At 40.8% G+C, this 13,828-nt stretch overlaps 2 protein-coding genes across 2 annotated transcripts; both read right to left on the bottom strand.

Annotated features, from left to right (window-relative positions):
- Positions 1–6,745: 6,745 nt before the first annotated feature.
- LOC147448012 (uncharacterized) lies at positions 6,746–7,573 on the bottom strand. Its single transcript, XM_086523723.1, has one exon. It carries the CDS (start codon positions 7,571–7,573, stop codon positions 6,746–6,748), a length of 828 nt encoding a protein of 275 aa, XP_086379849.1.
- Positions 7,574–8,126: 553 nt separating this feature from the next.
- Positions 8,127–9,677, bottom strand: LOC147448011 (uncharacterized). The gene has a single exon (XM_086523722.1). It carries the CDS (start codon positions 9,675–9,677, stop codon positions 8,127–8,129), a length of 1,551 nt encoding a protein of 516 aa, XP_086379848.1.
- Positions 9,678–13,828: the final 4,151 nt, after the last annotated feature.

The raw sequence follows: 13,828 nt of genomic DNA, 5'->3' as shown, positions 1-13,828 counted from the left end.
TTGTGTCGGTCTTTTTCGCTTGAGGTCCTTTAGCTTTTGTGGATGCCTTAATCTCTGAGTTTTCTGAATTGGGCTTTGCTTGCACTGCTTGAACTTCTTAGCTCCCTTGCTTGCCAGGGTTGATACTGTCTTGTCTGGCTGCTTGCTTTTTCTAGAGCTTTTTAGCAGGCCTCGATCTAATGGAAGCACTGTGATAAGTTATGCAACTTACCACTATACTGCAACGACTGGTCCCTTTGTAGCGATTCTTGAGTCGAGTTAACCTGTGTTCACTTTAGCACACAATCTGCAAAATTCTATTTAGCTGGCAAACTTTTTCACAATGAATGCAAAAATTCTTGATGTGCCTTTGACGGCCACACTTGTTCCGTGGGCTCGGAAGTGACTTTCAAGTTCGCTTTTAGCTGAACTAAACTTAAGCTAGCACAAGAGAATTATGCACAAGTCGCAGTGATTTGCTAGCAAAACTCTTGTGTTAAAGTTCTCCAAAACTTGCGACTGTTGTTGCAAAATCAAGAGTCCTTGTGTATGGTCTTACTGCTACCAGATTTGTGTATGGACGTACACTAGGCCGTAGTTAACTTTTACACCTTTCCGCGGGTGACCAATGGTTTTCCCAAAAGATAATTTCAATCTGCTAACTTAGCAGACTTCAAAAACCGTGACCGTTTTCTCACAATTCTTTCGAATTGTCGGTTTTAGACACTCCTGACTTCCGGATGCATTTTGAGGCCTTAAACGACGTTTTTTTCAAAATCAAACTAAATGGTTGCTTTAGGCATACACTTAGTTCATGTTCTGCTCTAAGATGTGTAGTGTCGCTCTCAAGCTACGTTTTGATATAAAAACTTTTCCAATCCGATACCGTTTGTGAAAGTTATGGCCAAAACAGTGAATTGTAGTTTAGAATGGTCAAAATGAGTCCAAATTCAATTTTAAAAGAAGATTTGGGATCTCTGTGACATTGTGAACATCCCTGTATGGTCAAAATTATAGTTGGACCCTAAAACTGGCCTAGAGACATCCTACGCTTAGGATGTCTATATGCTCAAAATTTAATAAAATTTGGTCCAGAGACTCCCCTTAAGTCCAGCAACACAATGGTATGATCAGAATTTCATTTGGACCTAAAAATGGCCTTGAGACATCCTACGCGTAGGATGTCTTTTTGCTCAGAATGACTTGAAATTTTCACCCCAGCTTCTCCTTGATGTGTTGATCACAGTGGTGTGCTCATAAGTTGGTTTGGAGTCCTAAATCAAGCTGGAGACATACTACGCGTAGGATGTCTAACTGCTCAAATTTTGTCCAAACTTGATCCCAAGATTCTCTAAGTGCTCAGCAACCCAATGGTATGTTCAAAATTAAATTTGGATGCCAATAGGTCAAGATTTGGGCTGCATAAGCTTCTAGTGCACTCCAAGAGTAGGATGTCTGACAACTCTTGTCTTTGCTTAGTAAATAGGCCAAACAAGGTCCAAATTCACTTTTGAAAAAAGTTCTGGATTCCTTGAGACACTTAGAACCTCCCTATATGGCTACAATAGAATTTTGACCACTTTATGACCCTGGAGACATCCTACTCTTTTTGCTCTTTTTCAACTCAGACTTGGACTGTAGCTTCCCCTTGATGTGCTAAACTCACAACTATTTTTACTTTTTTATTCTGACACCTATAGGTTGGTCAAATGATCAAGAATCTGCTCCATAAGCCTGATGTCTGTTCTGATGAATTCCCAAGTCAAATCAACTCCAATTGGACCAAATTTTCCTAGGAGGCTTATCTAAGGCTATATGACATCATGGTATGGTCACAGGAGAATTTTGGTCTCAGAATCATGCAGTAGACATCCTACGCGTAGGATGTCTTTTTGCCCAGAATGAACCCAAACTTGGACCAGAGATTCCCCTAGTCTTCAGCAACCCACTGGTATGCTTAGATTTGAGTTTGGATGTCAAAAGACCCCAGAACTAGCTATTCTTGCCTTTTTCAATCAAAATGCTAAAGTCTGTTCAATCTTCACTTTCACTGACCCAAATGAGATGAAATTTATCACATGCACTCAATACAACATTTAGAACATGCCTTTGGAGTCATCCTACGGTTCGGTCTCAAAATTAGGCCTTGGACACAATTTGGGTAGGATGTCTGGCAATTCTCATCTTTTGGCTTTGATCTATCAAAATTTGGTCAAATTTCCACTTTCCAGGTGAAAATAGGGTAGAACCTACCTTCTAAACACACAGGTAACCTCAGATTTTCAAAAAAGTGCCCAGATCACCCTGTAGACATCCTATGCGTAGGATGTCTACTACTTATTTTTTCAGACTGAAGTGTCCCTGATGCTTCCTTATGCTCTCAGCAAGTGCAAGTATGCTTCACAATTGCAAAAACATGCAAAAATCACTCAATTTAAGCCTTTTGTGAAATTTTACGTTTTCTGACTTCGCCTTTTGGCTTTTGGTCAACAAAAATAGGGAAAAACACCCAAGTCAATATGTTACTAGGGTAAAACCTACCCGCTGAACCCACTGGTAACCTCAGTTTTCCCAAATTCCCTGCCAAAAGTGCCCTGGAGACATCCTACGCGTAGGATGTCTATTGTCTTAAAATGCAATTTTTTTCTGGCAGTAGTATTCCCTATGCTTTGTAGAGCTCTCAGCAATAATCACAGAAAATTTTGGACTTCAAATCAGCTTCCAAACACAATTTACCGTCTTTCCTACTTAGCGTTTTCCACTTCTATGATGAGCCTAACAGCAAATAAGACATGCATAAAGTACTCTAGATCAGCAATCAAGATATCCTACTTACCCTACTCCTACTCATCAATGTGAGATGGTGATTTTGATGTCTTGGTTGCTTCCTAGCCTCACACGGACTCTCAAGTCAACCTACCACCACATCTACCACTCCAACTCCTACTCTCTACACCACAACCTACTACTACCTAATACTACCTAAGACGAAGGATCTAGGCCAGACACACGCTCCCTAGACTCCCTCTAAGACCAAAAGAGTCCACCACTCTCCGATCCTATCCAAAAGAATGAATATACACTGGCAATCCAGAGGGACCTCTATCCTCAAGGACTACTCTCGGTCACCTACTTAGGGCCCTCGTCCCCGACAACAGCGCCAATGTTGGATGGGTACGCCGCGACGGACGTCAGCATAGCGAGAACTCACCTAACATATAATGTCAGCTAAGGACGAAGCTCGACCCGCAGGCGCATGGAAGCAAGCAAAGGGTGTCAACCTCTACTTGATCAACTAATGACTACTTCCTACAGAGATATCAAATCTACATGCCATCGGTTCTGTGAATGTGAGAGTCTCCTATGATGCTACCGCAAGCCAAAAGCCCATTAGACGTTCTCTAAACGTTACGAAACTTGAGGGATATCCTATCAACACCAATAAGCCACTCTCCCTAAGGTCCGTGACAAAAAAAACCTACCCAATACCCTGCGTGCAGAAAACGCGTAGGATGTCTGGCCGGTTTTTGCAGGTCGACATTTCCGAAAACTAAAGTGCCTAATGGGTAGCTCTACTCGCTCTGACCGCGTGGATATGCTGAAATGCAAAAACGGACAACAGTTACTCACCAAAACTCCAAAAGTAGCTCACGGGTAAATCTGCCAAAACACAGACGAACGCGCGTGATGTAAGCATCAACGCGTAGCTCTCCTCGTGGGCAACACACTACTGCTCTCCGTTTGCGATTCCGACCACCGTAGCTCCTGTAGTGCACACACACACACACACACTCACTCTCTCGCAGTCTTCCAATGACACAGAAGATCAGATTTATTAGAAGTCTCCTTACAAAGATTTAGGTTTTGGCTTATATAATAAACCTTAGAAAACCTAATGTCCGACCAAAATGACCTGATTTGTCCCTAGGCTTTGGGACGTCATCCTAGCATAGGGAGGACATCAACATAATGTCAATCCGAGGAGTAGGATCCGGGCTAGGGCATGGAAACACACAAGTGGCTTGTGCGTGCCAAATGGAGGATTAGAAGGTGAAACCTACACACAAAGAAAGCTATGGAGCGGGTAAGATGTTGCTACGAGGAGTGAGCACACTATTACTCTACCATTCGGCCTAATCTCTCACACACAAGCTTAATCACGCACTACTCTCTAATCAATCACTAATCCAACTCTAATAAAGCACACAATGAGCATAGAATAGCATAGAATGACCACACCAGGCACCAACACTCTACACAAGCCTACACACACTTAGTAGCATGCTTAAAAAAGAGGGAAATATGAAAAAAAGAGAGAAATTAATCAACAAATCAGCCACTAATCTTTGATTAATCAAGCATTGATTACACTATGAGCAAATGAGAGAGAAGAGGTTAGAGTTTAGCTATTGGCATGAGGCCGAATCGTCCATGCACGCGCGTAGAAAGCTCAAGAACTCCATAGCCATCTCCTTCTTCACAAAGCTTATCTCAAGTGAGTAAGAATCCCCTTTCACATTGTGTGTTTTGAGTTATATACTATCTAGGCTTTTTAGAAGTGGCCGGGCACCCAAATGGCCTAACTCACTTAATCTGCTATCTGCACTGCCTAGGATCTAAATATAGCTCAATGTTTACAACTTGGAATTCTTGATGAGCCCAAAACATAATTACAACCCGCATTTGCGGTCATTTGACGGAAAATCCTAAAACTTAAGTGACCGTCAATGGTGACCGTAACTCCATAGATAGTCATCAATTCCAACTCTTCTCTGCATCTGCTACTTGTATTTGCTTGATCTTCATCTTTACTTCACATCCGCATCATCTGGCCTCGTTAGCATTTACTAAAAATAGTAAATAACATCTTTGCCTGGTCCGTTTGACCATTGTTGACTTAGCCGCCAAACACTCCCCCCGTCCGATTTCAGTGCACGTCCTCGTGTGCTGCCTGGTTGGCTTGCACTAGAGAGATTTGAAATTGGTGGTGAATGTTGTTCTGAAGAGCTGTAAGTTGTTGGGTTGACTTGTTGGTGAATATGAGATTAGGCATTTGGAGTCAAGTAAAAGCAATTGGCTGGATTTATTATGGGAATAAAGAAAAATAAAAGGCTATGTATAGTGCGTTAGGGTCTGGAAACCCTGACTTACCAATAGGGAAAAACCTCATGGGAAAAAGTGCCCAAAGGTATGTGATCTTATTATGGGAATATACAATGATGGGTGTTTAGGGATTGAATTTAGTGGGATTATATAAATAATGTGAAAGTGAATTGTTTAAGCCTTCTGTCCCTTGAAAAGGGTCGATGATCTGCCTTGAGTCTGGAGTTGCTTTGTTGCTGCATGTACCTGCAAGGTGAGTGCATGGGTGGAACAATAAAGAGTGCATAATGAAAATGTCCAATTATGGGACATTCGATATGCTTGCACAGATTTATGCATGGGTAAGATTATGCTGTGCAAGAGAAGTGTATTGATGGGTTCTCCTCAGAGTTAATGCAGCTAAAAAAGTAAAATAAATTCACTTTACTAGCTTCCACTACTCTTGAGAAGGGCGTTTGATGCAATGGTTTGTACTCTCCTAATGTGCACAAGTGCGCGTGTGTTTTGGTTTGAACACTTCGCCTCGCCAACATGATTAAAATAATACATTAACTATGCTCACCTATTCGGAATGAGCGACGTGATATAATTACGCTCAACTCTTCCAGCTTGAGTTGTAGCTTAATTAGCTAGACTCATAGACCACATAAAAATATTAGGACTTGAAGCTTAGGTCTAACGCTTTGCTCATTTATCGGCTCAGCTGCTCGACTCTTGACATTTTCTCGACTTGACTACTGTCTTGAGCTCTCAGCAAAGTATATATCTAGACATTTAGAGCTCAGATCCTCAAAAAGAGGGTTATTAAAGGACCATATTGGCAAAGTAGGTTTTTTCTGCCATACCTGGGTGACCTTGTTATCAAAATTGCTTGTTTTAAGTTTTGGTCCATTATCGGAGAAGATTGGCTAGTTTCATTTTGTTGGAAGTGGGAGATGACTTTAATCTTCTTCTGCTCGATTTTCTGCTTTGGCACCCAAATGTATCTGCTATTTGTTGTTGGCTTATTTTTATAGATGACATATTGAATTTTTGGACTTGTATCCTTGATTTGTCGGTGTTTGTAGCTGTAATTATCTTCAATTTGTGTAAAATCTGGTCTTGGTGCCTTGGGTAGCCAGATTTGTTTTTGTCCTTTGTAATATCCCTGCGCTTGAAGTATATTTGATGGCACAAATCTTTTTGCGTGTACTTTGGTATTCAAATGTACCTGTTCCTTGCCATCTTTGGGTATTATGGTTGGTAAATTCCCTTGAAGATATGTAGGCCTTCTAGGCTGAGAAGTGTTTTTGAACCTGTTCCTGGCCTTGTTGTTTGATCTCCTATTTTGAGTTGAATTTGATCTTGATTTACCTGTTTGTTGTTTTGGTTTGAAGCCACTTGCTACTGTATAGCCTGATATCTTTGGTTTAGGTAACCAAACATTTGGATGACCACTGTAGTAGCCTTGCTGTTGTAAGATGTACTGGGAGGCAATCCATCCCATTTGTTTACCTGAATTGCTGAGAGTAGGAGCATTTACCCAAACTGGATCTTTGACATTGATGTCATTGGCCGCAACATAGGTTTTGATTTGCTGCTTGTGTCTTTGTTTACTATGAGTTGGGTATTTTGGCTGAAAGACCTTTTTATACTCTTGTCGAGGTTGTTGGTCTTGGTTTCCCTATGGTGTTGAAGCCACTGCTATTTGCTTTGATTGTTTAACTGCATTTGTGACCTCCTTGTTGGACTTTTGTTCTACAGAGGAAGAGGTTAAGCCTCCTTGGACTTTTTCTTTTCCCTTGTCTTCTGCTGATAAATGTCGATATGTAATGACTTGGGATGTTTGTACCTTTTCTTGTTGATGACATGCTTTGGTGATTTCTGCATTTAAACTGACTTGAACCGTCTTTTGTGCCTCTATTTTTGAACAACTGTTTGAGTTTTTAATTTCCTCTGCCAGCTTGACAGAAGTAAGTTGACTCTTTTCTTCAGATGCAATGCTTACCGTGGCCTTTGGTTCACATTGCTCTTTATTGATCTCTTTGTTTGTCTTTTGATAGGCTCCATGTGCTTGATGCACCATTTGCTTCTGATTGTTCAAGTTAATTATGATTTGTGTCACCTTTGGCTCTTTGGTATTTTCCAATGGTGAGACAATATTAGGATCTGACTTTATGACCGACTCTGCTTTTTGATTCTTGCCATCATTTGAACACATTGAGATGTCTTTTTCTTGGCTTTGATACTCGATCTCTGCCTCTGTTGAATTCTTGGGTACATCCCTTAGCGATGAACTATCTGTGCTATTAGCATTGCTATGTAGAATCTTTGATTCCACATTCCTGCTCGTTGAAATCGTCAGTGGCAAGTCCTTGACTGCCCGTACCCACTCTGGTTCTAGGTCACATATAATTTCTTCATCCACTTCCTCTGACATTGGATCATCCGCTGCATCTTTGTCGGATCTTTCGACTTCAGGCCTGAAAAATTCCAAGCTATTTGAGACCATCTTTTGTAGCTGATCTTTTTTGGCAGCTTGATTTTTAATCGAAATATCATTGACGCCTTTGACCTCCAATATTTAGTCATCAGTTTGTCTCTGGTATCCTTTGACAAGATATGCTTTCTTTCTGGCGACTTTCGATTTGGAGACGTCTGCTTTAATGATTCTGCTGCTTGCAGTCTGATACTGTCTTGGTTTTGCTGCTTCATCATATCTAAGTGCATCTTTACTGGGCAATTGGGTATTAGATGATTAATGCCACATCCGTAGCAATGCACATCTATTCCTATTTGTTCTATACCTGGTCGAGGTATCTGTTCATAATATTGTTGGTATTCGTTGCCCATAGTATCTTTGATCAAATATGTCATCAGCATGACATGTAGATACTTAAAAACCAACACTGACGCTGGCTTTGACTGATTGCCCTTATCTTTTTCGACTGTGGCATTCTCAAGAAGCTTGTAATAGCTTCCATTGTAACCCTGGTAGATGGTTGTTTCAGCCCCTTCTTCAATGACTAGCTTTAATTCTATGTCTGTTATCAACATGTGATCCTTTATCTGCGGCTTCTGTATAGTCTTAGGACTATGTTGTTGATTTGATCCTGTATTTGGCTTCTATTGTCCGCTGAATTGTAAGAGAGTATTGTGACTCTCCTTTGCCGTTTGTAGTTGATAGGGTTGTCCTGATTGCAGTAAGTAAGGTGGAGATTGAACTCCCCCATCTGAGAGTGTTCCCTATTTGTAAGAGGCATCTTCCTTATGCCAGATGTGGATATTCTAGCTTTGTCCTCTAGCTCAGGTGATTGAGCTAGGTCTTTGTGAAGTCGTGCTAACTCAATAGCTAATTCTTCCATTGATTGTACGTATGTTTGTGTTGGTACATTTTGTGGTGCATGTGTAGTGTTCGCTACCTGTGAATGTTGTGTTGTGGCACTCATCTGTGTAATGAAAGGAGTTGAATTGTGCTCATACAAATTCAAAGTCTGATCATGTGTCAGTGGAAGTTTAGAGCTTTTAAAGTGCACTTCCCTATCTTCTAGTGATTGACTTTGTGCAATAGGGGCAGTGTGACCAATATTTACCTGGTTAGATATCATTTTGTCATGTGTCCGTTGCTCAACTTTGTCTTGTGGAGTTGAAGGTGACAAGATGAAGGCTGCAGCTCTTTCCGAGAATTTATTGGCAATAAGATCTAATTCATAGCATCTTCCATCTATATCATAGCTCCTGTCCCCAATGCGCGTTGCCCATAGTGTCCTAGGAACTGACTCGCTAAAGGTCCTTACCCGTGTGACTTGAATCCATCTTTGTCCATCAGAATCTACATAAATTGGATCTTTCCATCTCGTTTCGTGGATCCAATGAAGGGCTATTGGTTCAGGTTGCTTGTTGACTTCTGAAGTGGTTGAAGGCAACTGTCGTTTACACATGGCTTCAAGGAATTCCTTCCTATTGACCGTGTCTTCATTTTTTGGCAGATTGATTATAGTAGGCCCCGTCTCTTGAGTTATTTCCCTGTTCTGAGCTACCACTGTATCTGCATTGGAAGCTAAAGGTAAGCTCATTATCAAGCGGTAAATATTACCACTTGTCGACACGTATTTGTAACCCAACTTTGAATCATCTTCATGAGATATGAAGCATTGATCTGGCTCTTCCATCGCTTGTTGAGGTGTTTCTGCTTTGTACCATCTACCTTCCATATCTCTATAGAGACTGCTACAATTTTTGTCCTTGTAATTTGACTTTATCAAGTGCACAATGAGTCGACAACTGCTAACCTCTGGAAGATCTTGCCTATGCAATTTTATTATGTCCAACTCACTACCTGGTTTGAGCTTCATGTACACGGATCCTAAACAATCTTCCATTAGGTTCTTTTGTGAGTTAGCCATGTTGGTAGCTTCGTCTACTTCCATTACCTGTATTGTCAGGCTTTTCAGAGCATTTTGCCTGGACTTTAGATAGCGATTGTCTGCATCATCCATGTAGCATGGAAAGTCTTTGAAATGACCTATTAACTCCAACCTGATGCCAACTGATTTGACTGTTATTAATGAGCTTGAAGCTGCATTATAACTGCTTTGATTTGCCGATGTTGCCATTGACCCTGGCTGTTGCATCTGCTGCTCCATTTTTCTTTCAACCCTGTTTACTGACCTGCTGAGCACTTGTATTCCCTTTTTCTAGCCTCTCTCACGGTGACCAGTGGTTTTCCTAATTCAAAGCTCTCTGCTAGGCTTAGCTGTGATCTCGACGATCTGATTTACCTGTAAGCTGTAGCACTAGTTGGCAAGATACTTACCACTGTACTGCAACGACTACTCGCCTTTGTGATACTTCGATTCCAGTTGATTGAGCGATGAAATTTTCTTCTTAATTTGCAAAATTGTAGATTAGCAACGCACTTTTGACCTGAACTACAACGACCTCAGTTTGCCTGTTGACAACACACTTTATATGGCGTTTAATTTAAATTAAACCACCACGCAGGTGACCATAGGTCATTCGACTTCTGAAGTGTATTTGTCCGCAACTTTTTCTTTTCCGGCCTCACTGTTACTCTTATCCCTGGCACACTCAATTTTTCAACTTCAATTTGCTCTTTTGATGACTTGCATGGAAAATTCTGCCTGGCAATGCTCAATTTCCAGCCTCCTTAGGGTCACTACCATGTAGCGGGTGTGACAAAGGTGGTGGACCTCACCAAAATTTCGTTGTCAATTGAATCCTGCTTATTGCTGTTAGAGGAATACTTCGAAGCTACCGTTTGGCCTTCCTCGTGTGTGATGGCAGCAAATATCAATTCAGTGGGAGATGTGTGAATCACCCCCTATTCGAATATTTGAAGCCCTGCTTTCCTTTTGTTGTTGCCGTTAGAGACTTCCCGAATTCGACTCGGATCTCTTGTGTGGTGGGCCATGGGCGTGTTATTTCCTCTTCTATGCCGATTTTGCCGTATTTGGCTTGGCAAGTGTGGGTGTGTTGAGTGTGAGCCGCCAATCAAGGCAAGTCGGAGCGCGTGTGTGTTTTATTGCGCCATTATCGGCACTGGCAGCGCCTCATATGTGTGTGTGTTGTCAATCAAACAAGTTTGTGGGGTTGCTAACGACGCGCCATGCAGGCTCTGTCGTTTGAGCTAGCAAAAATAAAGCCAAAAAACTCGACCATTAAACTCAAAGGAGGTCCGGACTCTGGGATGGCACAACCCAGTACTGAGGGTAGGCCTACAATATGCTTCAAGCATTCACAGAATTACGTGAGGAGTGGTTGCAGCTGTGTGGGACTAGGGCACCAAAATCGGCAGCATGCAAGGGTATTTTTGACTCATGATTCTCAGTGTGAGAGTGTAATGGCTAGGCCAGGTGAAAGCGGCAAAATCTGGTGTGGGGTTGTGGGGACCATCGACCACCAACGGCGGGGAATAACGCGAGCCAAGTCAGAGGCCGCCGGTGGGCTATGGACTCTAGCGAGCTCGTGGGCTGTGGACTGCAGCAAGCCACAGAGAGTGTGAATCTGCAGGCTCAGGTGGGCCCGCAGGGAATTCGGGACTGAGAGATAGAGAATGCCAAGGCTGCTGTGTGTGCGCGCCAATGCAGGGCCGACTCAGTTTCCAAGTTAAACTGAGCACAGGGGTTGGCTGCTAGCGAGTTAAGGCGGATCTGCATTGGCGAGGCGGGGTCAACAATTGCACGTGCATCTGTCGTGGGGTGCAGGGCGTAGGATGTCCAAGGCAGGGCTCAAAGCGTAGGAAGTCAATGCAGGGAGGAAAAGCGTAGGATGGCAAGGGCCGGGCTTAAAGCGTAGGAAGTCTTGCGCCGGGAACGCGTAGGTAGGTCAGGGCCGCGTATGAAAGCAAGCGGGTCAGCTTTGATCGCGACGAGACAGCAGAAGACAGGTGGGTATATTTTTTTTAATTTTTTTCTTAAAAAAAAAAAAAAAACCAGAAATAATAAAAATCACACCAAGAAATTTAAAAAAACACACATAAATCAAAAAATAAATAAAAAACACAAAAAATGCTAAAATTACATTAAAAATTCCAAGAATCATACAATAATTCAAAGAATAAAAAAAATAAAAAACACTTATAAACATAAATCAATAAAATACACAAATAATCAAAAAATACTTACAAAAATACCAAAATGAACACCAATAATAAATAAAAAACACAAAAAATCTAAAAAACACTCAAAAAATCAAAACATGCACAAAATTACTAAAAAGCACAAAAAATATTAAAAACACACAAAAGTAATTCTAAAAAGAAAACACAAAACAATGACCAAACACAAAAAATAATAGAAAAACATAGAAAAATAATAAAATATAGCAATATAAATAAAAAAATCAAATCTTATCAAAAGGAAAACCTAAAAATATTAAAAAAATTTAAACTAGCACGCAAAAACACTCAAAAACAAAAAATTTTCCCCGAAACTTGACAATTCACCCACTTAGGCGATTTATCAATTTTATTAGCATAATTAGCACATTTGGGTAAAAATCAAAAAAATTTGTCAAAATTTGTCAAAAATTACAAAAAATTACCAAAAAATTCCCAAAAATTCTAGATCAGCCCACCGACCTAAACATTCGCAATCAAGCAATCGAAACACCGAAATTGATCACTTACTTAATCAAAATCGCACAAAACATCATTCTTTAAGCAAGCAAATCGTCTCAAAACTGCACTTAAATGAACACAAACATCACCCTCTCTTGCACGATGATTAATCGCACTCAAAACAGAATTTTGCATCAATTAAACATCAATTCGAGCATCCAAATCTCAAATTTAATCAATCATTAATACGCTTTCTACATCAAATCATGCACCTAAGCATACATAACCAAATTTGACCGAATTTCTGCAGCAGTTCGGCGTCACAACGGAATTAGAAAAGCATAACCATAACTCATTGACAACCATAAGCAATCACATGCTTCTCATAAGAAAATTGGACTCCAAAACAGCCCCAAATTACCCCAAATTAGGCACTTCCGTCTATACTCAAGCGGGCATAAACCGCACCTAGTTTGGCATTTTATGAATGCACATGGGTCATGACCCAAACCTGCACATAAAATCAGAGAATTAGCATTAATTTCAGCACCTTAATTACCCACAAACTCAGTGATTAAGCACTTGATTAGTGCCCAACACACTAGTGTGTGTGTGTGTGTGTGTGTCGATCCCGTAAAATCACCTACACACAACCAACAAAAATATCAACGTGTAGCATCGTTTAGCATGAATGTAAACACATAATCATCATGGACATGCATCAAGTAATCAATCCAAATCAGCACTTTGCAAAATGCCCAAATAATTAGTGAAAATTAGTGATTAATAGGTGATTTCGGCTACGATTTGCACACAAATGGAGTATGATATGAGTGTGTGGATCACATAGGCGTGTTGTCCATACACCCAACTCACTTTCTACTTGTGTGTAGCACAAAAAACACTTATCAATCAATGGAAAATTAGCATCAAAGTTAGGGAGAATTAGTGAATTTGATGGTCAAAATTAGTGATCAAAATCAAGAACTAATAATGTGTGTGGGTTGTTTTGTGATGTTCTAAGCATAATCAATGCTAACACAAGCACTAATCACACTAAAAACCACTCAATTAATCAACACACCTAATCTAAAAACTAACAAAATCAACGAAAAATTAGGGAAATTAGTGTCTCCTAATCACACCAATGGCACCTCTAGCTTAGGCAATCGCTCCTCGGCAACGACGCCAATATTGGGACGTCATCCTAGCATAGGGAGGACATCAACATAATGTCAATCCGAGGAGTAGGATCCGGCTAGGGCATGGAAACACACAAGTGGCTTGTGCGTGCCAAATGGAGGATTAGAAGGTGAAACCTACACACAAAGAAAGCTATGGAGCGGGTAAGATGTTGCTACGAGGAGTGAGTACACTACTTACTCTACCATTCGGCCTAATCTCTCACACACAAGCTTAATCACGCACTACTCTCTAATCAATCACTAATCCAACTCTAATCAAGCACACAATGAGCATAGAATAGCATAGAATGACCACACCAGGCACCAACACTCTACACAAGCCTACACACACTTAGTAGCATGCTTAAACAAGCCTATACACACTTAGTAGCATGCTTAAACAAGAGGGAAATATGAAAAAAAGAGAGAAATTAATCAACAAATCAGCCACTAATCTTTGATTAATCAAGCATTGATTACACTATGAGAAAATGAGAGAGAA

Source organism: Adiantum capillus-veneris, chromosome 11 (genome assembly GCF_014529385.1).
Source record: "Adiantum capillus-veneris isolate H3 chromosome 11, ASM1452938v2, whole genome shotgun sequence".
Taxonomy (NCBI): Eukaryota; Viridiplantae; Streptophyta; class Polypodiopsida; order Polypodiales; family Pteridaceae; genus Adiantum; species Adiantum capillus-veneris.
This window is presented reverse-complemented; position numbering and strand designations above follow the sequence as displayed.